This window comes from Hemicordylus capensis, chromosome 3, assembly GCF_027244095.1.
Source record: "Hemicordylus capensis ecotype Gifberg chromosome 3, rHemCap1.1.pri, whole genome shotgun sequence".
NCBI lineage: Eukaryota > Metazoa > Chordata > Lepidosauria > Squamata > Cordylidae > Hemicordylus > Hemicordylus capensis.
The window spans coordinates 132,979,976-133,002,547 of record NC_069659.1 but is presented as its reverse complement, the minus strand read 5'-3'; the positions used below and the strand labels follow the sequence as shown (position 1 = coordinate 133,002,547).

General features: G+C 41.4%; 2 protein-coding genes across 5 annotated transcripts in view; both read left to right on the top strand.

The window, feature by feature from the left end:
• Positions 1–22,572, top strand: part of AFF3 (ALF transcription elongation factor 3) — a 451,975-nt gene that overhangs the window by 188,472 nt on the left and 240,931 nt on the right. For all 4 annotated transcript variants that reach the window (XR_008318873.1, XM_053306211.1, XM_053306212.1 and 1 more), the window contains exon 4: positions 2,747–2,791. Coding sequence is in view for 3 of the 4 variants with exons in the window: in XM_053306211.1 (XP_053162186.1) it covers positions 2,747–2,791 (45 nt within the window). In the remaining variant the exon portion in view is untranslated. The remainder of the gene's footprint in view (positions 1–2,746; positions 2,792–22,572) is intronic.
• On the top strand, positions 17,933–21,501 carry LOC128349608 (uncharacterized). Its single transcript, XM_053306216.1, has 2 exons — positions 17,933–20,836; positions 20,919–21,501. Exon 1 carries the CDS (start codon positions 18,522–18,524, stop codon positions 19,017–19,019), a length of 498 nt encoding a protein of 165 aa, XP_053162191.1. The 5' UTR covers positions 17,933–18,521; the 3' UTR covers positions 19,020–20,836; positions 20,919–21,501.

The window sequence follows — 22,572 nt, the reverse complement described above, 5'->3', positions numbered from 1 at the left end:
TTGCTGGGAAGCTGCATGAATTCATTGCATAGATCTAAGTTATGGAAAGTGTTGGAAAGATACTCATGTCTGAACTGCCCTTGTTCAGGGAGAGAGAGATAAAATTAATGCTGCAATTCCAGGAAAGAATGGGTTTTCCTGCAGAAAAGTATGCATGTGTTGCCTAAGGCTGCAATTTTAAACTCACTTACTAAGGAGTAATCCCATTAAACACAGTGAGTAAACCTGCACGGGACTGTGCTGTTAGTAAAATAGAAGGAGCAAGATGAAATTCTAGACTTACCACCAAATTTAAATGACAGGTCAGTGATCTGGGAGGGTGGCACATGACCAAGTGTTCTTACAGACTTAAATGTGAAATTGTTGATCTAACAGAAACAGTTAGCTCTCATAAAATACAGCAGCTAAGCTGCTAAATGGTACTGATAATATGGAAGGAATCCCATCAATACTTAAATAATTTCACTGACTTCCAATGTCTTTGTGCACAATTCAGAGCACAGTAGTGCAGAATCCACTAGTGCAGAATCCCCTGTCCAAGAGAAAGAGTTGTGGTATGCAAGGACAAGGCAGTGGAGTAGAATCAGGGATATTGATAGTTTAATGAAATAGATATTATGTACAGAGAGGCAAGTGCAGACTGCTTCTTTTCTGTGCTCTTGCTGCTGGCTGTTTATTAGTCCTGCCTCCACTCCAAGACTGGAATACAGGTAACTAAAGCCCCATTCAAAAGCTGGTCTGGATCAAGGAAAAGATTAACCAAAAACACCACAAATGGGTTTTGATCTCTAAAGCCCTAAATGAGATGGGAGCAGCATACCTGAAAGAATGCTTCCATATGAGCCTGCCTGATACTCTTCAGAGGTGCTGCTCAGAGTATATCTATCTGCTGTGGTAAGAGGAGAATAGTAAGAGAGAGAGCCTGTTTGGCTATGGTGTCTTATCTCTGGAACTGCCCAGAGATGTGAGTTTGGGGCGGTATACAAGTGTGATAGATAGATAGATAGATAGATAGATAGATAGATAGATAGATAGATAGATAACTCACTCCTTCCTTTCCCTCTGCTATCTGTTAGGCTCTCTTTTTGATGATTTTTAGAAAACTAAAATCACTGCTTTTAACAGGGCCTGATGCATGTTGCTGAACTGGTTTGTTTAGTGTTTTAACCTGTTTAATTGATATTGATAGTTTTATGTTCTTGTTAGCTTCCCCAGCATTCCCTTTGATTAAGGAGTGGAACATTTTAAATAAATGAAATGCAGACAGTATTTTATACGACTTACCAAAAGCTGCATCTTAAACATGTCTATGAGAGGTGTATAAAATATCATTTCTTCATACTGCATGTAAGGACATAGGGAAGTACATCTTCTTTCTTGAAGAACATGGCCTGCACTCTTGCTGTATATACCTTGCTTACTAATAGCTATGTTTTTAAATGATTCACAAGTCTTTTATGTATAATGCTCCTACAATTTGTCCTCCTTTCCCCCCAAATATGGTGACTACTTTATAGGAATGGTTAGGCATAATTTCTCAAAATAAAAAAGAAAAAAGACATGTTTATAAAATTAAACAAATTAACTCAGGAAAGTGGAGTCTACTTTTCCCAGTATACACATCTTAAAAGAAAACATTTTTTTTTTTAAAGTGTGTTTTCTTAAGATATTGTTTTACATACAGATATATTGGACTTCTTGACAGGGATACCAAAATTGCCCGTTAGCAGGTCTAAGTTGTTTCTGTTCTATAAGTAGAGTCAGAGCCATTCCAAAGTTAATATATTATATAGAAACAAATTAGCGGTACAAGAAAATGTATCTTTCTAATGCACCCTACAGGCTGTTGTAGAGTAAATAAATGCATCATAATCCGGCAGAAAAGGAAGTGAGTGTGTTCAGACACAACACTGCTGGGTGCTTCATTAGTCAGGATGTCAGGCGCTGTAATGATTTTAAAGTGCTTCAAGTTTTGGCCTCTCTCTTTCCAGTCCCCAGATATTAAATAACTGAATGGGAGCAAATGCATTCATACGGGCAATTGGCATTTTAGTGCCTGTATGAATGCATTTGCTTCCACTCACTTATTTCATGCCTGGGGACTGGTGAAAGAGGAGTCAAGGATCTATTGGGAGGGTGGGATACTTAAACCTTTCCCCACCTGCTATTTATCCGCTCCAAATCACAAGCATACACACGCCCCAAAGCTGCTTTGCCCCAGGAAAGCAGATACATTATCATGAGGAACAAATTTCCTTTTCCCCTTCTTCAAATGTTGATGGCTTTAGTAAAAGGTATATCAAATAAACTATGAGGCAGCTCCAACCTCTGAATGTGCAAAGTGGCTGTCCCATGGTACAATTCTCCTGGGATGCTACCACTTCAAGCTGCAGGTGAGGGGACTGAATGTTTGAATGTTCCTCCCAGAAATATTAAGGATTTTTGGATATTGTGTAACTTATGAAGTTTAATTTCAGGATATAAGTTGGCCGTCCTGTACAACGCAGATATGTGCTTTATGGAATGTACCATAATTTTTGCCATAGCTCATGCCTATGAGCAAAATGTTCACTTCTACTTAAAAATATAGTTAATAAAAACTATATTGTAGTAAAGAGATCACAATTTCCCAGATGCGGGAAATGCACTTTCACCTAAGCACTGTGTACATGTTGCCTGAAGGCATATATTCAGCCATGCTATTCATTAGTTCTCACTATATATCTGTTTTCTTCTTTGTTTACAGGACAATGGGATAGGAGATGACAGCTGTGTTGAAGAAATTTTACGGGTAGGACTAAAGTTTATCCTTCCATTATTTATTAATTTAGAATGTATTTGATGTGACTTGGTGCTTTAATATTATTGAAGTTTGTTTTGTGATATAGCCTCCTAGATCATCTATAAAATTAACTGTTCTAAGAATAAGGACAAAGTAGTAAGAAAAGTGTATGTGCAGATTGGATGCTTGATATTAGTATGATATTTGCTAACACTGTAGGCCAGACAGCAGAAAACCATACGGCCTAAAATATTTGTTTTGTGTTCCAAAATGGGAAAATGAGGAATTTTATGCTGTATTCACGAAGTTAATGTTTGATACTATTCCAATAGTCAAAGAAAAATAGATTCCCCCCCGATCTCACTATGAGTACTAGTTGGAGAGGGGAACTGAAGGTACAATCACCAGAAGGAACTGGTGCTAAGATGTTAATATCTAATTCACATTGTATGAGGAATTATGAAGAGGTCAAATTTTGATTATTTTGTATGTTGCAACCAATGTAGAAATCATCTTAGGATTGTTTCAGCCTCTAATTGTTTGTAGTTTATTGCATCTGTATTTTATTGGCACTCCCCTTTCCCCACTTACCCATCTTTCTGAATATATAATGAAGTGAAAAAATAAATGAGAGAATTTGCAGTATTTGGTTTCCAGTGGAGAAATGGTACAAGGGAAGAGGTTAACCCTTCCCTCCCTATGTATCATAAGTCTGATTCAGCACCTACAAGTGCTGCAGAGGGTGAGGGGTATAGATGCTGCCTGACTTAAGCACATCTCTTAATGATGCATTCTGTATAACATGTAGTTTTCTCCTAAGTGAGTCAACAAAAATGTAAGTGTAAGGTCAGTCAGCATATAAACTAGTGAAAATAAGCAAATAAATGAGTAAATCGGATGGAAGGGGGAAATTGTGTACTCCCACTTTCTAGGGATGTGCATGAACTGTGGTTCGAAATGCGGTTTGAGAACCGAGCCTTAAGAAAAAGGAGAGCAGATCCTTACCTGCCCATGCAGCTTCCTGCTGCTGCAGCAGCACATGTTCCAAGAATCCCCACGTGGCGCCAGCACACACATGGCATCTGTGCATGTGCCACTTGCATGGTCAGCATGGTGTTGCTGACACACAAATTGTGTCTGCGTATGTGTGGATACCATGTGCATGCTGGCGCCATGTGGAGATTCTTGGGATGCTTGTGACTCCAGCAGGAAGCTGCATGGGGCAGTGGAGAGCTGGTAAGGACCTGCCCTACTCTTTCATAAATCTCCCGAACGGTGCTCAAACCATGGTTCAAATCACAGTTCATGCACATCCCTACCACTTTCTATTTAACTTGTTGGTTTTCAGTACTTCAGGCAAAAGGCCCTGGAAGCATAGTACAGTTAATAGCTTTTAGGCTAAATGTTTTCACTTCGGGTGGATTCACACTACTTGGGACCGTCTGGAAGTGGAGAAATGTCAGGGATATGTTGGGATGTGAGAGCACCTGCTCTTGGCGGGCATGATGTCTGAACCCACCCAAGTCCAATTCCTGTGTTCTCTACCTGAGATTCCCCGCCTGACTTCCAGATCCTGGATATGAAAGTCGACAGAATGTTGGCTGGAGTATATTGGGAACCAGACTTGAATGGGTAAAGATACATTGCTGAATTCAGTAAGTGTAGTTCTTTTTTTTTAATTCACACTGACTCTTATACCAGGAGGAAAGCTACAATTCCCAGAATTCCCATCAACAATGCTTAGAACTTGGAAATTTTGAGAGAGCTCTCAGCTTTTCCAAGCAGTCATGGCTGCCATTTCCCCTTCCTCCCTACTTGTAACTTTGGAATGGGAGGAAGGAGGCAGAAAACTGGCAGATGGGAGGTATGGTAAAACTGGGACTTTTACACACACCAGGCTTTACCGCGGGTTTACTGGGAGGCTGTACTGTGAACTTGAAGTTGTCCCAAAAAATTGACAAACATAGTGGATTTTTAAAAATCAGGATATAAATCAGGCTACACTCTGTGCCATGAAAAACCTGAATTGTGTGTGAACTGCTCCTCGATAACTCGCAGGGACTTTGGGGTAAATCTGGCCAATATATGAATGCATCCCCTGCATTCTGGAGGAGATGCGAGTTAAAGAGCTTTAAAAGCTCCATGTGAAAAACTCCCTGGAAAACATTCCTGGATTGGATATTTTTGAGCTTTTCCAGAGGATTTGAGATTTTCTAGAGAATTCTCCAAAACAACTTGGAAAGATCAGCCCATCCCAAACTGAGATGGTCATTTCCCACTCATTACCGGTATTGCCTGTACTAGTTGCACTACTATATGAATGGGAATGTGCATTCCCCTGGTTCCAGTGTTACGTGAGATGGAGAAAAATTATTTTTATCCACTCTCTTCATACCATGCATAATTTTATAAACCTCTATCATGTCTCCCCTCACTCATCCTTTTTCTAAACTAAAAAGTCCCAGGTGTTGTAGCTTTGCATTGTGAGAGTGTTCTAGGCCCCTGATTATCTTGGTTGCCCTCTTCTGCACCTTTTCCAGTTCTATAATGTCCTTTTTGAGGTATGGTGATTAGAACTAGATGTGGCCACACTATAGATTTGTATACGGGCATTATGATATTAGCAGTTTTATTTTCAGTCTGCTTCCTAATGATTCCAAGCATGGAATTGGCCTTTTTCACATTGAATTGACACTTTCAATGAGCTGTCCACCACGTCCCCAATATCTCTCTCCTAGTCAGTCACCGATAGTTCAGACCCCATTGGCATATATGTGAAGTTGGGCTTTTTGCCCCAGTATGTATCACTTTACACTTGCTAACACTGAACCACATTTGCCATTTTGTTGCCCACTCCCACAGTTTGGAGACGTTGTTTTGAATCTTCTCATATATCTGTTTTGAATTTCACTACCCTGTCATCTGCAAATTTGGCCACCTTGCTGCTTACCCCAATTTCTAGATCATTTATGAATACATTTTAAAGCACTGGTCCAAGTATAGATCCCTGGGGGACCCTACTTCTTACTTCCTTCAGTTCAGAGAACTGTCAATTTCTACCTAGTTACCTCTGTTTCCTGTCCTTCAACCAGTTACCAATCCACACATGAACCTGTCCCCTTATCCCATGACTGCTATGTTTTCTCAAGAGTCTTTCATGAGGAACTTTGTTGACATTTTTTGTAAATCCACTATGTCAACCAGATCACCTTTATCCACACTCCTGTTGACACTCTCAAAGAACTCCAAAAGGTTGATGAGGCAAGATTTACCTTTGCAGAAGCCATATTGATTCTCTTTCAGCAAGGCCTATTCTATATTCTTAACAGTTTTATCCTTGAGAATGCTTTCCATCAATTTGCCTGGAACAGAGATTAAGCTAAACGGCTTGTAATTCCACCCCCACCCGCCACCCCGATCCCTTTTTGAAAATTGGTGTTACATTGGCTACTTTTCCAATCCACTGGTACAGAGCCTGGTTGTAAGGATAAGTTACATATTTTGTAAGAAGGTCGGCAGTTTCACATTTGAGTTCTTTAAGGTGTCTCTGATGGATTGATTCCTTTTGAAAGCAATATAGTTTGGATGCATATTTGTATATACATCCCATTTTATTTTATTTTTATTTAATGTATTTGCATACTGCCTACTACTACTACTACTACTACTATTACTATTATTATTATTACATTTATATCCCACTCTTCCTCCAAGGAGCCCAGAGCGGTGTGCTACATACTTGAGTTTCTCTTTAACAACAACCCTGTGAAGTAGGCTAGGCTGAGAGAGAAGTGACTGGCCCAGAGTCACCCAGCTAGTTTTATGGCTGAATGGGGATTTGAACTCGGGTCTCCCCGGTCCTAGTCCAGCACTCTAACCACTACACAAATAGTAAAGTCAGAGACAAGTAAAAACAGCCAAAAATAAAAATGTATATAGAATTCATTTAAAAAACGTTTAAAACAAAGAAACCATTTAAAAGACCTTCAACTATAAAAGCCTAGCTGAACCAGGTGTGTCTTTAGTTGTTTCATAAAAGCCACCAGGGATTGAGCAGCTCTAATTTCAACAGGAAGTGTGTTCCACAGTCCCAGGGCAACTATAGAGAAGATTTGCCTCTGTGTTGCCACCAGACAAATTAGAGGCACCCTCAGATGAACCTCCTTTGATTGACTTAATAGGGGTGTGTGCGTGTGTGTGGGGGGGGTCATAACAAAGAAGGTGTTCTATTAAGAACCCTGGTTAGTGTCGGGCTAGGATCAGGGAGACCTGAGTTCAAATCCCTACTCAGCCATGAAAGTCACTGGGTGACTCTGGGCCAATCATGCATATCTAAGCCTAACCTACCTCACAGGGTTCTTGTTTGGATAAACATAACCATGTACTCCGCTCTGGGCTCCTTGGAGGAAGAGTGGGATATAAATGTAATAATGATGATCATGGATGAATGAATGAATAAAAATAAAATTAAGGGCTTTTAGGTAATAACCAGCATTTTGCGTTTTGACCAGAAACCTACCTACCTACCTACCTACCTTTTCATTCAATTTATATACCGCCCTTCCAAAAAAGGCTCAGGGCAGTTTACATCACTATTGGCAGTCAATGTAGTTCTTCAGGACATGCCAGAGACCAACCTGGCTGGTGCATTCTGTAGTTGGAGTATCAGTCAAAACTGCTAAAAAGCACTCCTGGCTACCATTTCCACCTAAGGCAGGGCTGCTCAACTTCAGACCTCCTGCAGATGTTAACCTACAACTCTCAAAATCCCTGGCTATTGGCCATTGTGGCTGGGGATTATGGGATTTGTAGTCCAAAAGCATCAGGAGAGGCCTAAGTTGAGCAGGCCTGATCTAAGGTATCAAAGAGAGGTTTGGATCCAAAAGTACTCCAAAACTACATATCTTTTCCTTCTGGGGGAGTGTAACCCCATCTAGAACTGTCAGATCTATCCCATCTTCTGAATTGTGGCTCTCTACAATGAGCACCTCTGTCTTGTTTGTATTCCAGCCCCAGTTCGTTATCCCTCATCCAGCCCATTACTCTCAGCAGGCAGGCATTTAGGGAAGTTATGCCATTTCCTGATGAAGTTGACATGGAGAAATATATTTGGGTGTCATCAGCGTACTGATAGCAAATCCTCTGATGATCTGAACCAAATTCCCTGATAATCTCTCCTATGGGTTACCTGTAGATATTAAGAAGCACTGGAGACAAAATGGAGCCCTGAGCGACACCATATAAAAGCTCTTACTTTGCAGAACAACAGTTTCCTAGTGATACCTTTTGGAATCTGCTCAAGAGGCGTGCGTGGAACCACTGTAAAACAATGCCTCCTACACTCAACCCACTCCACACCAAGTAGCTTGTTCACATCCTCAGGAGTCTCAAACTGAAATTGATCCATTTTGACCAGGAGTTAATGTGCCCACAGTTCCAGTTCCAGCAAGTGATACTCGTGGAGAAGCCTGCTTCCACATATAGATTTCATTTTCTAGATTACAGCAGATGTCTGGAAAACCTGCAAGAAAGTGGCAGCTCTATTTCAGTATGGCTTTGAACTGCATGAATAGCTCAGACATTTGACAGCAGATCTTAAGTTAGCACAATTATTTACAAATCTCCTTCCAGCCACAGTTTTATATTTCGATTATAGTACTCATTGTAACAATACTTAATCACGGTAGAAAGAAATCTAAAAACTTTTTTCAATAACTGAAGCTGCAAAATAACACATACTAGAGCAGGCTTTCTTTCTTGTAAAGGGAAAATGGAAAATGATAGGTTGTGCCCAAACAAATTGGTAAGAATGTGTGGTGTTTGAAAGTTGAGAATTTCGTTATACCTTTAAAAAAAAATCTCATTAATATCTTAAAAGACCATTAATTTGGGTGGTGAGTGGGGGGTGGGCAGGTAGAAATGCTCTATGGAGACTTTGTTTCTATTCCAGAAAACTGGAATCCTGCTGTGGTATTTAAAAAGCTTGTAAGTAAATCCTGAGTATATTGTAAAGTACCTAAGAGAAGATTAAGATGGGCTGAAGTCCATTGACTCAGATTGTCAACAGTATGCTGTTAATTGAAATGATTAATCACTTCAGCATCACAGAACAAGGAAGTAAATTTGTTTTAAAAAATAAGCAGGAGGTGCATTGTTGACTAGAGGGGCAAGCTGATCGGTTGTTTAATAATGCATAACCAACTGTACATTAGATCAAAAGCAAATTATATGTATCTGAAAAGCATCACAGCAAAAAATGCTAGTTGTTTTTCTAAGCCAGTGCAAAGCTAAGTCTACATACTTAGAAATAGATTGCATTTAAATCACTGGAATTTACTATCATATAAATGTGTTTAAGATTGAAATGCCAGGAAAGTTGTCTATTAGGGTAGTGTTTATATCAATATATAGCAATAATGGCATAGATCCAAAGAACTGTGGAAGGTTGTATATTAAGGTAGTTCCACATCCCCAAGCAGATTTTGAGTATATGTTTCTTAAAGAGCATTTCGTCATGCCATGTGGCAAGCTTCTTTTGAAACCAAGGGGAGTTTTTAAAAGTAGTTTGCAATGAGGGTCAGTCTTGTTGTTCAAAGGAGATAAGTAAAAAATTCTCACTGAAGGTGTCCAAGCCATCCAGCACGATAAAAGTAGGACTTTGAATACCATCCAAAGTTATAAGTTAATAATATGAGAATCTCATTATTAAAGGTTGTCCACTCACACTTGCAAGTCCACGTGTGTCCATCTTCCCTTTTGCCTGCCTGCCTTAAATGCCTGTGGCATTGGCCATTTTATTGCTGTCATATTTAAACTTTGTGGTTTCATGGTAATTTACGTTAAAGGCCCTGGATATGGCTGGCTATATGTATATCTGGACAGTGTTTTTTAACCTTGTATTTGGTGAAATGTTGGTGTTGAAAAACACATAAATCTGCATTTACTGTGTGCCAATTGATACTTTTATATTTTCTTAAGTGATGTTTGACTTCCACAGCAATTTCCTAAGAAGATGATATGGCTTGATGGAGTAGTGAGCATTTAAGAAAAACCTAGAGCTTTTATATCTGCCACTTATTTGCTGATTATCTTTCTGGAGGTCAGGCCCTTCATTTTGACACTTAATGAATAAAATGTCTACGTTGCAGGAAATGGGATAATGAATTGTGAAAAGACATAATCAGCAATGACTAAATAATTAAGGGAATTGAAATGTAGAGTCATCAGGGAATACATTAATAACATGATTTTCCATATGCTAAAAATGCTTTATTATTATTATTATTATTTTAAATGGAATATCGGCCATCACACATGCTCTATGACAAGAAAAAGTAATTTGATAGGAATTGTAATTAGACATTCTGCTTTTAACTGACTGAATAAAAGATGAAATCATATAGAAAGTATATTTAGATACAAGCCAGAAAGTAAACTGATTATTATTCATAGGCCTTCTAATAGAAGCTCTAATTTATGCATCTAGTGGCAATCATGTTAAGCAATTAGGAGGTAGTGTCACACTTCACTTGCCTTTATGCATTTGCATATGTATATATTTTTCAATAACATGGCAACATTTCTCATCTTTTAGTTACCTTTAATGCAAATAGCTGTCTAGAATATTATCTTGACGTTTTGCGTAATAAATATGGCCACTGGAGCTCTAAAACTGTCTGAAGTTCAAGGAAAATAACATAAGCGTGCTTCTGTTTTATTTTATTCAGCCTTTCACATACAGTAAGAAGAAGTTCACTGTAGCATTCCAGCTTCATGGGGTTTTTTGATAGTGTTGTATTACTGTCGTGATGATGCTGCACCCCTTTTCTGCCCACTTAAACTTCTCTTACTTCAGCTGTGCAACATCAGATATCATAATCTTGTTTAAGCAACATGCCTGGAGCAAGTTACTGTATTTCCCTACCCTATCAAATTAACAAATTAACTCACATAATTTATTCCACCTGGATAATATTAATAACAGTATTAGTGTTCTGTGTTCCTACCCATCACTTCTGCTGTAGAAAATGAATTAAATAATACAAAGTTCTAAGTGATTAGAAAATATCATTATAATACATTTGAAAATGGGGAAACTGACAGAGACCACTGATTTCACTGGAGCTTACTTTTGAGTAAGCACACATAGGAGTCAGGACCAGCAGGGATCTTAAGCAAGAATGTGAGGTCTCTTTCCCTTTCCCCTGAGCCCCTCAGCAAAGCTTTGAAGAACTTATTGAGTGAGTGGGAACCATTTATTTACCTGGGCTTACTTCTGAGTAAACATGTGTAGTATTTGGACCAAAGACCTCATGCTAGGAAGTTCTAGCATTCTCTTTCTCAGAGTGCTCAGCCACATGCTTCCAGAAAGTTCCAAAGACGTGCAGCAAGGAAATCCGAGAAAACAATCCCACCCCGTACCATTAAACAAGCATTCTGGTGTAGACTGCCCTTGAACACGAAGGTTCTACATAAGAATCAAACCGCCTATGAATGTGGAAATACTTAGGAAATGAAATCTCTGTATTCACAGGCAGTTTAGCTCCCACATAGAACCTAAATATTTAACGGCAATCTACACCAGAGCAGCACCGGTGGTTCTGGGTGAGAATGGTTTCTCGGATTTCCTTGCTATACTTCTTTGGAACTTTCTGGAAGCATGTGGCTGAGCACTTTGAGAAAGAGGATGCTGGGCTGGAGTACACATTTTGATAACTGAACCTGCAGTTCCACATGCATACCCACAAGGATGCAACTTATATTAAATGCAGTGAGACCTGCTTCCAAATAGTGAGCAGTGAAACAGTCCCTGAACAATGGAGTTGGGGGCAGGGAAATAATGGAAACATACTTTTAAAAATATGGATGAGAAACAAAACATTCCCACACAACCAAACTACTATTCTGGTGTAGACTAGGAATGTGCATGAACCTGTTTGGAGGCCCTTTTACGGGCCTCTGAACAGGTTCGAACACGCGGGGGGGGGTCGAGGTTCGAAGCTGGGGGGGGGTCACTTTAAGGGCGGGGGAGGGTGCACTTACCCCTCACCCCGCTTTCTCCCCACCGGCGCTCGGTTTCTGTAAAAGCCTTTGGGGCGGCAGGGTACCTCCCTGCCGCCCCTTCCCCCTCTTTGACCAGAAGTGGCAGGTGTGTGAAGTACTGGCTGAAGAGGGGGAAGGGGCGGCAGGGAGGTACACTGCAGCCCTGAAAGCTTTACAGAAACCAAGCGCTGGTGGGGGGGGGAGCGGGGGAGGGGTAAGTGCACAACCCCCCGCCCTTAAAGTGATACCCCACACCCACTTGAGCCACCCCCACCCAGTTCCATGCAGATCCCTAGTGCAGATCGCTCTTGAACATGGAGGTTCTACATCAGAACCAAACTATGCATATTGAAGTTTCACTCGACCATACGGAGGAAATGAAACCTTTGTAATCACAAGCAGTTTTGCTGTCATGTAGAACCTCCATGTTCACAAGCAGTCTGCACCAGAATAATAGTTTGTTGGCATGGTTGCAGTTCTATATGCACACTTTCAAGGGAGTAAGTTCCATTAAACTCAAAATAAAGAACAAATAGTTAAACAATCCCTGAAAAATGATGTTGGGAGGAAAATAGTTGAATATCTTTCAAAGATATAAGTGGGAAGCAGAGTAAAAATTCTGTAGTGTAAACCCATAACCACTACCACCACCTCACCCAGTGCACAGACTGTTCTCACAGAATGTGACATTATCCGCAGCATGCCACAGGGCATAGGCTCTGTTTGTTAGTATATTTAAGACAAGGATGCCAATAAATCCTCTTCTTTCTTTGTACAGAATACAGCAAGAAGGAATAGTGGCTGACATGATGAGGAAAATTAATTAAAAATAATCCTATTGAAATTAAAAAGACAAGTTAGGTTATGCCTTGTTTTAATTTCAACAGGACTACTTTGAGTAATTTCCCTCATGTCAGCCATTAAGCAGAAGCCTTAAAACGGGGCAGGGGGATGTGCACTATGTTCAGAGGCTATGTCCTCTGCATACAACTTTTAAAATGTACTTCTTTCTAGAAAGAAGGAAAAGAAAGAAACATTATTACATTATTAAAACATCATTAAAACATGCCACAACTATATTAAAAGAAGAAAAATAGCCAAGGCCAGAGGAGCTCATATTATCAGCTCCTGAGAGGCCAATTTTGGCCTGAGTAGACCTTCCCCCAACTTTCCATTATTTGCTTAAGATCCTTGTGACTGGAGGGAAGGAAGTAGAAAAAGAAGAAAAAAGGATTTTAGGCTTCAAAAGAGAGGGGTTCCAAGAATTTAGGAGCTTTTTCTCTAGGGAGCATAAGCAGAGTATGCGTTACCATATGTGCTGCCTCAACAGCATCCTGGGTTTAGTATGCATGCAAAGTAACACATTGTTAGACTACCTGTTGTAGTCTTGAGATACCTATGTATCTCTAGGAGAATTACTTAGTCTATGTCATTGAATTAACTAGAAGCTATGCTGATCATGTAAGCAGAGAATACCTAGTAGTAGAGCCTATTTCGAATCAGTGTATAGGGCAGGGGTGCACAGCTCAAATGTATTGGTGGGGGGAAACCCATCATGACTTGGTGTGTGGGGGCTAAAGTCAATTTTTGTGTGTATTGATTATTGAAGACTTGATTAATGGAAACTTGATGTGTGAGCACTGTAAGATATTCCCCTCGGGGGATGGAGCCACTCTGGGAAGAGCAGAAGGTTCCAGGTTCCCTTGCTGGCGGCATCTCCAAGATAGGGCTGAGAGAGATTCCTGCCTACAACCTTGGAGAAGCCGCTTGCAGTCTGTGTAAACAATACTGAGCTAGATGGACCAATGCTCTGACTAAGTATATGGCAGCTTCCTATGTTCCTATGAATTAAAATTAAAAATTAATTTAAAATATTAAATGGTTTTTAAAGCAATATTAATATATATCTAATTATATCACACACACACACACACACACACACAAATGTTGCAAGAGGGGCTCTGAACATATACAGAGTGGTTTCTCCTTCACAGAGGATGGGGCTATAGTTCAGTGACAGAGTCCTTGCCTTGCCTGCAGAAGGTTCCAGGTCCCATTCCTTGGTAGCATCACCAGGTAGGAATAGGCCTGTGTTCATGTAGCGAACATGGGCGGCCTCCCCGCTCGTGGTGGCACTTCCTGTGGCCGCCTTACCACCGCTACCACCACTCACTTTTTTGCTTGCCCGCAGGGCTGCTTCCTCCCTACCAGCAGTCACTCGCACTCCAATTGCTTGCCGCCCAGGAGGCAGTCGTCAGCTCCCATCACCACCTCCGTCAGCCACCTTCCCCTGCCATTCTCCATGGCTCCCAAGTCCATCTGCTTTAGTCAGACCTGGGAGCCTGCTGGGAATGATGGAGACACAGAGCACATGTTTGCCCTCATTCCCAGCAGGCTTTGGGGCCTGGTGGAAGCTGGGTGGGCCTCAGAGCCCTGGCAAGTGAGCAGACAGCAGGAGCGGTGGAAGGTGGTGTGCTACTGCAGGGGGCAAGCATGCCACCTCGGCCCGCTGCCTCCCCTTACCACTCACCCTGCCTCCGGAGGCCCTGGCTCATCTGAAACTGAAGATTTTTGGTTGACTGAATGTTTAAATTGACATATTCAGCCCTGCCATAATTAGGTGCCTTGGTAAGATAGGGAATGTTGCACCTGTGCAAGGCTACTGAAATATGGAATAAAGTTTATGAATGGTTGAAAAGGATGATAAAGTAGATTGTGTTAGAAAGAATAGCACCCCAAACCCCCAAAATATCAATTTGAAGTTGGTATTAGGAATGATATCCTTTGTGGTCTACGTCAGGGGTTCCCAACAGGGCGTACTGGTTCCCCCAGAAGTACTAGGAAACTGCTTTGGGAAATTTTGTTGAAAAGTGGTATATAAATATTCCCTGTATTTGTATTCATACTTGAAAGGCTCCTATGGGGGATTCAGAACCCTCTTGGCTCCCCATGCTGCAGCTGTGTAAATATAGCCCATTAATTTAGTGTAGAAAAAATGCCATACTACCCTGATCAGTAGCTTGGGAATGCTTCTGGATCCAAAACTCTCTCTACGTTCTTTGGGTTGAGATAGTGGCCAGGGCCACTTTTAATCAACTTTGGCTGATACATCCCATTTCTTAAGCTAAATGAACTTAAAACAGTGGTACACATGCTGGTAACCTCCAAGCTTGACTACTGTAACACACTCTACATGGGGCTGCCTTTGTCTGTAGTCTGGAAATTACAATTGGTGCAAAACTTAGCAGCCAGACTAGTCTCCGGGATAACCCAAAGAGACCATATAACGCCGCTCTTAAAAGAACTGCACTGGCTACTGATACGTTTCTGAGCAAAATACAAAGTGCTGGTTATCACCTATAAAGCCCTTAACGGCTTGGGTCCAGGGTGTTTAAGAGAGCACCTCCTTTGTCATGAACCCTTCCACCTATTAAGATCATCTGCAGAGATCTGGTTATGGTTATCACCAGCTCGTTTGGTGGCTACTTGGGACCAGGTCTCTATGAGTGCCCCAGGGCTATGGAATGCCCTCCCTGTCAAAATCAGAGCATCCCAATCTCTGGCTGCTTTTAAGGGGACCTTTAGGACACACCTGTTTTCTCAGGCTTTCAATTAATTTTTAAATTGTTTGTTTTATGTTGTAGAATTGTTTTAATTCATCGTGTTTTATACATGCTTTATTTTAACATGTACACTGCCTAGGACTGCACATGTCAGGTGGTATATAAATATATTAAATAATTTCAGTGGGAGTACTCATGAGTAACTTACTCTGGATGTAAGCCAGTAACTGGAGTAGCCTGTCTCATAACTGCAGTATATAAATGTGTGTGTGTTCATGTGCATACACACACACACACACACTCTGAGGCTGTTCTCATGAGCAGCCTAGCCTGGAGACGGATCCTCATGGATCCCTGCGCTCCCACCCAGCCTAATCCTGCTCCAAATCCTGCCTCTTAGCTGAGGTTAAGGAAGCAAACGCTCCCTTAACCTGGCTTCCGGGCTCGTGTGTGTCCTCACAGAGCCAGGGAGACATAGAGACGGGCACCTAGAGCACCCATCTGACGAGGGGATCCCCAAAGGCACTGTGTTCATCGTGTGGTGCCTTGTGGGATATGCAGAGGCCGGGAAAATGAGTCCAGGCCTATGTTGCTCCGCGCTGCTCCTGGCAGTGCAGGTCAGGTGGGTGCGCGACTTGCATGCTGAAAGGGCAAAGACAGATCATCTGGGGTGTTGAATCCTTGCCTTCCCTCCCCCTCCAGTGTTGCCTGTAAGAGGGTTCTTGACCGCAGCTCTCTGAATCCCCAGCTGCAGTGGCCTTTGGCTGAGGATTCTGGAAATTATCGTCAACAGCATCTGGGAATCCCTGGTACAGGGAACACTGTCCCCCTCCCCCGCTCGCCCACTCTGCCACCCCTCAGATCATTTGAATGGGCTCATACTCTCTCTATGAGGTACCCGAGCTGAAGGTTTGCTACAGAAAGGGCATACTAGGTCAGGAAATGTTCTAGGTCAGGAAATATCACACGGAAGAACTTATAAGAATGTGATTGTTTTGTGACTGATCTGATTTAACCACACTGCCTTCTGGCACCAATGAAGGCCTTAGGCCTCCAGGGCTCTGCTTCAACTGCAGGGCCAACTATTCATGCATGATAGTGTGTTGGTTCAAGGGGAACAAGTCTGGGGATTGGAGATCTCACTGTGTAGAATGTGAGTAACATCTCTTCAACTTTGGAATTTGCAGAGCCAAACTGTCTCAGAAGTTAAGGCATATTTAAGCCCCCCCACCCCATGAGTCATAGAAACCAGTTACATGATTTCCTGGCTCTCTCACTAGCTCTTGGCTCCAGGCTTGACGTTTTGGCTGCAGAGCATCTTTTATAATTAGGCTGGCAAAAATTTCTATTACCTTTCTCTCCTCACTCCAAGGTCTAATTGACAGCTGTTCCTGCCTTGCTCCCAGATGGCCATGCCAACACCTTGAAGTTGATCTGCCTCTGATATAATTTACTTCCACCTGTCACGTTAGGGAGCTCTCAGGCTAAAACAGAATTTATTCCCAGCAGCAGCACTTTTGGCTTCCTTATATTAGTTACTCCTTAGACCCACACCTTGTTTGATCTTTTGTTGTTGTTGTTGCACTCATTAGACAGTTATTCTATAATGTATTGACCACTGTGTCAAGTTGTTATTACAAATTACAAAGAAAAGTTTAATGATCAGTTTCCAAAGTAGGTGTGAAGCAGAAATTATTATTCTGAACTTTCGCCATCGAGAATGCTGATTATTTATTGCCATTACAGAATTTATTTTAGAAATTCTTGTGCTTCATTTGTGGCCGCTTCTGTTGTTTCTGCATAATCCTTGTCTAATCATTAAATAAAATCAGTGTTTAACTGCATTTAAAAAATCACATGATTGTTTAACAGGGTATATTACAGAAAATGGAGGCTTAAATAGTCTCTATGGATTTTTATTTTGTTGGACTGCATTATGAATGCCATGGTAGGGTGCTGCTTTCATATGTGAAAGAAATTACGGTATTGTACATCATTTTTATATCTTGTTGCTAGGCAACATATCATGGAGCGGGTATTGCAAAGGTGTCTGCTTTCTCATTAAAAATGTTCATGTTGCTCTTTAATCCTGGTAAATTAACACTGTTATTTGTATTATTTTGTCTCTTGTATACCTATTGACTGAGGGTTCATCTATTAGGTTTTGAAGAGTCCTGTCAGAGTTTTATTAAGTTGAGTTTGCATTTATAACTTGGCCATATGTGTTTGTGTTAGTCCCTTGTTTCTCAGTTCATCACCACTTGTTTTCAGACAGGAAGTCGAACATTTGTGCTCTCAGTCATAAAGGTAATTGGAATCATGGGCTAGACTGTTATCTGGATCTCATTACATGTAATGGCAAAGCTTCTGCTGGCTTGGATCCAAAAAGCCAGCAGCCACAGCCACCCTAAGTTGAAGGAAAATAGCCACTAGCTCTGTTCAGCAAACCCTTGCACAAGCACCAAAAGAAGACTTTACACAGTGCCACTTTGGGTAAAGTAGTGTGCCACAGTATGTGAAACATGAACCGTTCCCAGACGGGTGATTTTACTTTGCTTCACCACAGGAAGGGCACTTGTGCATTCACACATTGGGTGGATTTACGTTGAAGTCCATGCGACATATCGGAGAGCACTCCATACACAATTTGGTGCTTTCTCTTCTTGATGGAGCTTAGCCTGCATTAGCTTTGCACTATAAAGATCCACTTTTTATGGTGGCTTTTTGGGATACTTCGATATATCTGCTATGCACTGACGTTTCTTCTGAGATGTATGGAGGGGTCATGCTGATAGAGCACCTTTTCTAAAAGCCTTGCCGTGTGTGTGTGTGTGTGTGTGTGTGTGTGTGTGTGTGTGTGTGTGTGTGAAACACAGACTGCATGGACTTGGCCAGCCAAGAAGTTGCTGATAGAACTATAGAGGCCATGCTGATAGATTACCTTTTTTTAAAGCTTCAAATTTCTCAATTTTGTTTTGAACATTTTTCTTAAAGCCTCACCTTTCTCAATTTTCTTTTGAACATTTGCTGGTGTGAATGCATAGATCAGTGATCTGCAAGATCACCAAGCAAATGTTCAAAATAATAATAATTGAGAAAAGTGAATGAACCCTGAATAGATATGGCCAGTCAAGATGTTGGCCTTTCACAAAACTGAAGCAAAAGAAAAAGAAGGAGAAGGAGAAGACGAAGAAGAAGGAGGAGAAGATAATGATGAAAAAGAAGGAGAATACGAAGGAGGAGGAGGAGGAGGAGACGGAGATGGAGAAGGAGAAGACAGAGAAGGAGAAGACGTAGGAGAAGACGAAGAAGGAGGAGAAGACGAAGAAGGAGGAGAAGACAGAGAAGAAGAAGATAGAGAAGGAGGAGGAGGAGGAGAAGACGGAGAAGACAAAGAAGAAGACGACAGAGAAGAAGTAGAAGATGACGACGGAGAAGAAGAAGAAGAAGAAGCAGCAGCAGCAGACGGAGAAGAAGACAACGACGGAGAAGGAGACGATGACGACGGAGAAGAAGATGACGATGGAGAAGAAGCAGCAGCAGCAGAGATAAATCCAGAAGGGATCAGAGAAAGACCTTGGAGCACATGGTATGAAGGGGACAAGGAAAACATTCGGGAGGGACCCTATTAAAGCAGCCCTGTGTGAACGTCCCCCAGGTTTCTTTGAATTATTTTTATTGCACTTATAGGAAGATAATATATGACCTCATAACTTGCTCTACTTTACCCACGGTTAAGCATGCCATCTGGGACAGGCCATGGAGGAAGGGAAGAAAAGGAAGTGAATGGTGGGACAAACTGGAAAGACAATATGTCTATTGAACAACTGAGGTCTGCATGTTTTGTTTGTTTTTTAAATGTAAATTGCAGACGAACAGGACCTCAGTCAGGACCATGGTGTGGCAAAAGGTTAAAGCTTCCATGTGTCTCCCGAGCCACCTGTGTTGAAGGCCATGTGACTTGTTTAAAAATGTAAACACACAGACTTCATTCACAAAGTACACTTAGTTGCCCTGTAGGATGGAGTGGAGTTGAGAGAGAAAGGTTATGGGATTGCAGAAATATTCTTGGATTGATGCAGATAGAAGAGCACTAAGGAGTGGAGAAAGAGAAATTGTTATAGAGCTGTATATAGAGATCAGAAGAGCCCAGCTGCACCAGAGCAAGGGTCCATTATCTAATCTGAATACTGTTTCTCACAGTGACCCATCTAATGCTTATGAGATGCCCACATGCAGGGAATGGCAGCAACAGCTTTCCTTTTCCCTCATAGAGGCATCTCCTTTGCAGGTTGCATCTAGCTATTGTGTTCAATAGTTGCTGATTGACAGAATAAAAGAGGAAACGTTGAATCAAAATAGTAGAAGAAATGCTGTTCCACAGTTGAAATACTTGTAGAGTGTCACTGCCATCTGAACTGTACAATGCAGTTCTGCCCATAGCAGACACACCAGGTTTCAGGGGTCCTTGCAAACCTGCTCACTATGTCCCTCCACCATCTAGCTGGGCCTTAAAAGAATTGCTCCACTGCCATTGTACAAAGACTATGGGCATGGAGATCTCAGGGATAAGCTGTGGACCCTTCTTATCTCTGGAATCCTTGCTGGCCCTGCCCCCAGTGGAAGTAAACCTAGTAGTGTGAGTGAGATGAGGTTGCACTGTGAGCAGCAAAGTGCAGTCTATCTGGTGCCTTAGTAAGGTCCAGTGTTCCCTCTAAGGCATGTGCATGCACACAAATATTTTGTTTTTCAATCAGCTAACTTTAGATCCTGCTTAGTTTGAATCAGGAAGGTCCCACTCTGAATATACATGCACACACACTGTCTTAATATTGCCACTGCCTTGATACTGCTGCCCAGAACAAAACTCATTCCTCACACAGATGGGAAAAAAAAGAGAGAGACAACACTGGTGGGGTTCTTGACTAACTAGGCACAGAAACAGCACAATTCTTCCTTCTTGCTGGTCATGAGCCACTGAGGCTTGATCCATGGTTCTGTGTGCAGCAGCCTCATGTGGAGACTTATCAGGACTGCAAATTGGAACATCTTCCTGGCACGGGACTGGCCAGTTCTTCAGTATGGGAGTAGTCAATCCGATCCACGCTGCCATTGGCTCTGGCATGCTTTGGCTTGCTCCTCTGGCTCCTGCTGTTGTTCCGCCAAAAATACTTCATTTATTTCCCATAGAAGAGAATCAAATAGCATCCACCAAAAGAGTGTTCTGTAAAGTTGCTGGCTTCCCCCTGAGTGGCTGGTTTTGTGGGTAGTAGTACATGTGCCTGTAATTACTTGTACCAAGGAAGAGGGTTCATATTCAGATTTGTCTGCAGCAAGCAAGGCTTGATTATACATGTCTGTGCACACTTTCTAGATGGCACCTATGATGCACACATTTTCCAAATGTTACCTGTGAGCTTGAAAGAAGACCAGCGGGACAGGAACATTGGTAAGTGAACCTGCCCCAGTCATGTATAAGTTCACAATAATTATTGAAATCTCTATCTAATAACACCTTTTCACTTTTTCAGGACACTATGGATATCTGTTTTTTAAATCCAGTAACACCATTTACAAAACTGTGGACATCAACAGAGGTTGCCCATGACTGTGATCACAGAAGGACCTGCTCAGGCATTAGATGTGCTATTGGACAGTTGAAGATGTGGTTTCACATCATTCCCTGCACAGGAGGAGACATGTTATTTAGGCTAGAAAAGACAATACCAATAGTTTGTTGGGCAGTGCTGCACAACCTGGTAACTCTCCATGGATCCCTTGTCACATTCACACTAACTAAGCATGCAACAAATTGGCATCAAGGGACCACTTTGGAAGCAATGAACTGTGGGATTGTTGTGGTCTATGCAACTCTCAGCATGTTCACTAGTAATGAAAGACTAGTGAATATTGTTATAAAATATTATATTATAAAATATTATATTATATTGTTATATTAAAATATAATATTGTTATATTATATGTATTTATATTTTGTTTTTTGTTTCAGTGAATATTATTTCTAACTTCATTCCAAGTTATTTATTCATCTATCCATCCATCAATCTATCCATCCATTCTTTCATTCATTCATTCATTCATTCATTCATTCAATTTATATACCACCCTTCCTAAAGTGGCTCAGGGCAGTTTACATTAAAATAAAAAACAAATAATAAAACCATTAATTAAAAAAAAACCCACTTAAACCAGATTAAAATTAAAACTATATATTAAAAACCAGGTTTAAAAGATTGCTCTTTAAGGCCTCCTAGGAACATAATCATCTCATGTCCATGGGGAACATAATCATCTCATGTCCATGGGAACCTAGGGGCAACAACTTAGAAGGCTCAATCCCAGGTCACCATCAGATAAACTGGTGACTCCTGAGGACAGATGATATCAATGAGCAATGGGGATCTTGTAGAGAAAGGCGTGCTTTCAGGTAACTTGGACCTAAGCCATTCAGAGCTTTAAAGGTAATAACCAGCACTTTGTACTTTGCCTGGAAATAAATAAATTATTAAAATTAATTCTAATTAAAAGCCTGTGGAAACAGATAAGTATTGAAGGTCTTCCTGAAAACAAACAGAGGAGATGCTCTTATTTCAGTGGGGAGCATATTCCAAAACCCTAGGGGAACCACAGAGAAAGCCCGGTCCCGGGTCGCCACCAGACAACCTAGCAGCTATCATAACTGGACCTTTCCAGAAGGTCATAACAGGTGGCAGGGTTCATGACAAAGAAGGTGCTCTCTTAAAATCCCTGGGCCCGAGCTGTTAAGGGCTTTATAGGTAATAACCAAGACTCTGTATTTCACCCAGAAACATAGCAGCAGCCACTGCAGTTCTTTTAAAACCGGTGTTATGTGGTCCCTTTGTGTTGTCCCAGAGACCATTCTGGCTCCTGCATTCTGTACTAATTGTCGTTTCCAGACACCATACAAAGGCGGCCACACATAAAGTGTATTACAGTAGACAAGCCTGGAGGTTACCAACATATGTACCACTGTTTTAAGTTCATATTCCTCCAGAAATGGACGTAGCTGATGTATCAGCCGAAGCTGATTGTCATGGGCATGCTAGAAGAGTACAGGGAGGAGCTGGAGGAGGGGACAGAGGTTACAGCATAGGAGGGAGGAACAGAAGTTGCAAAGGAGAGTGGATCCGACACATGAGGAAT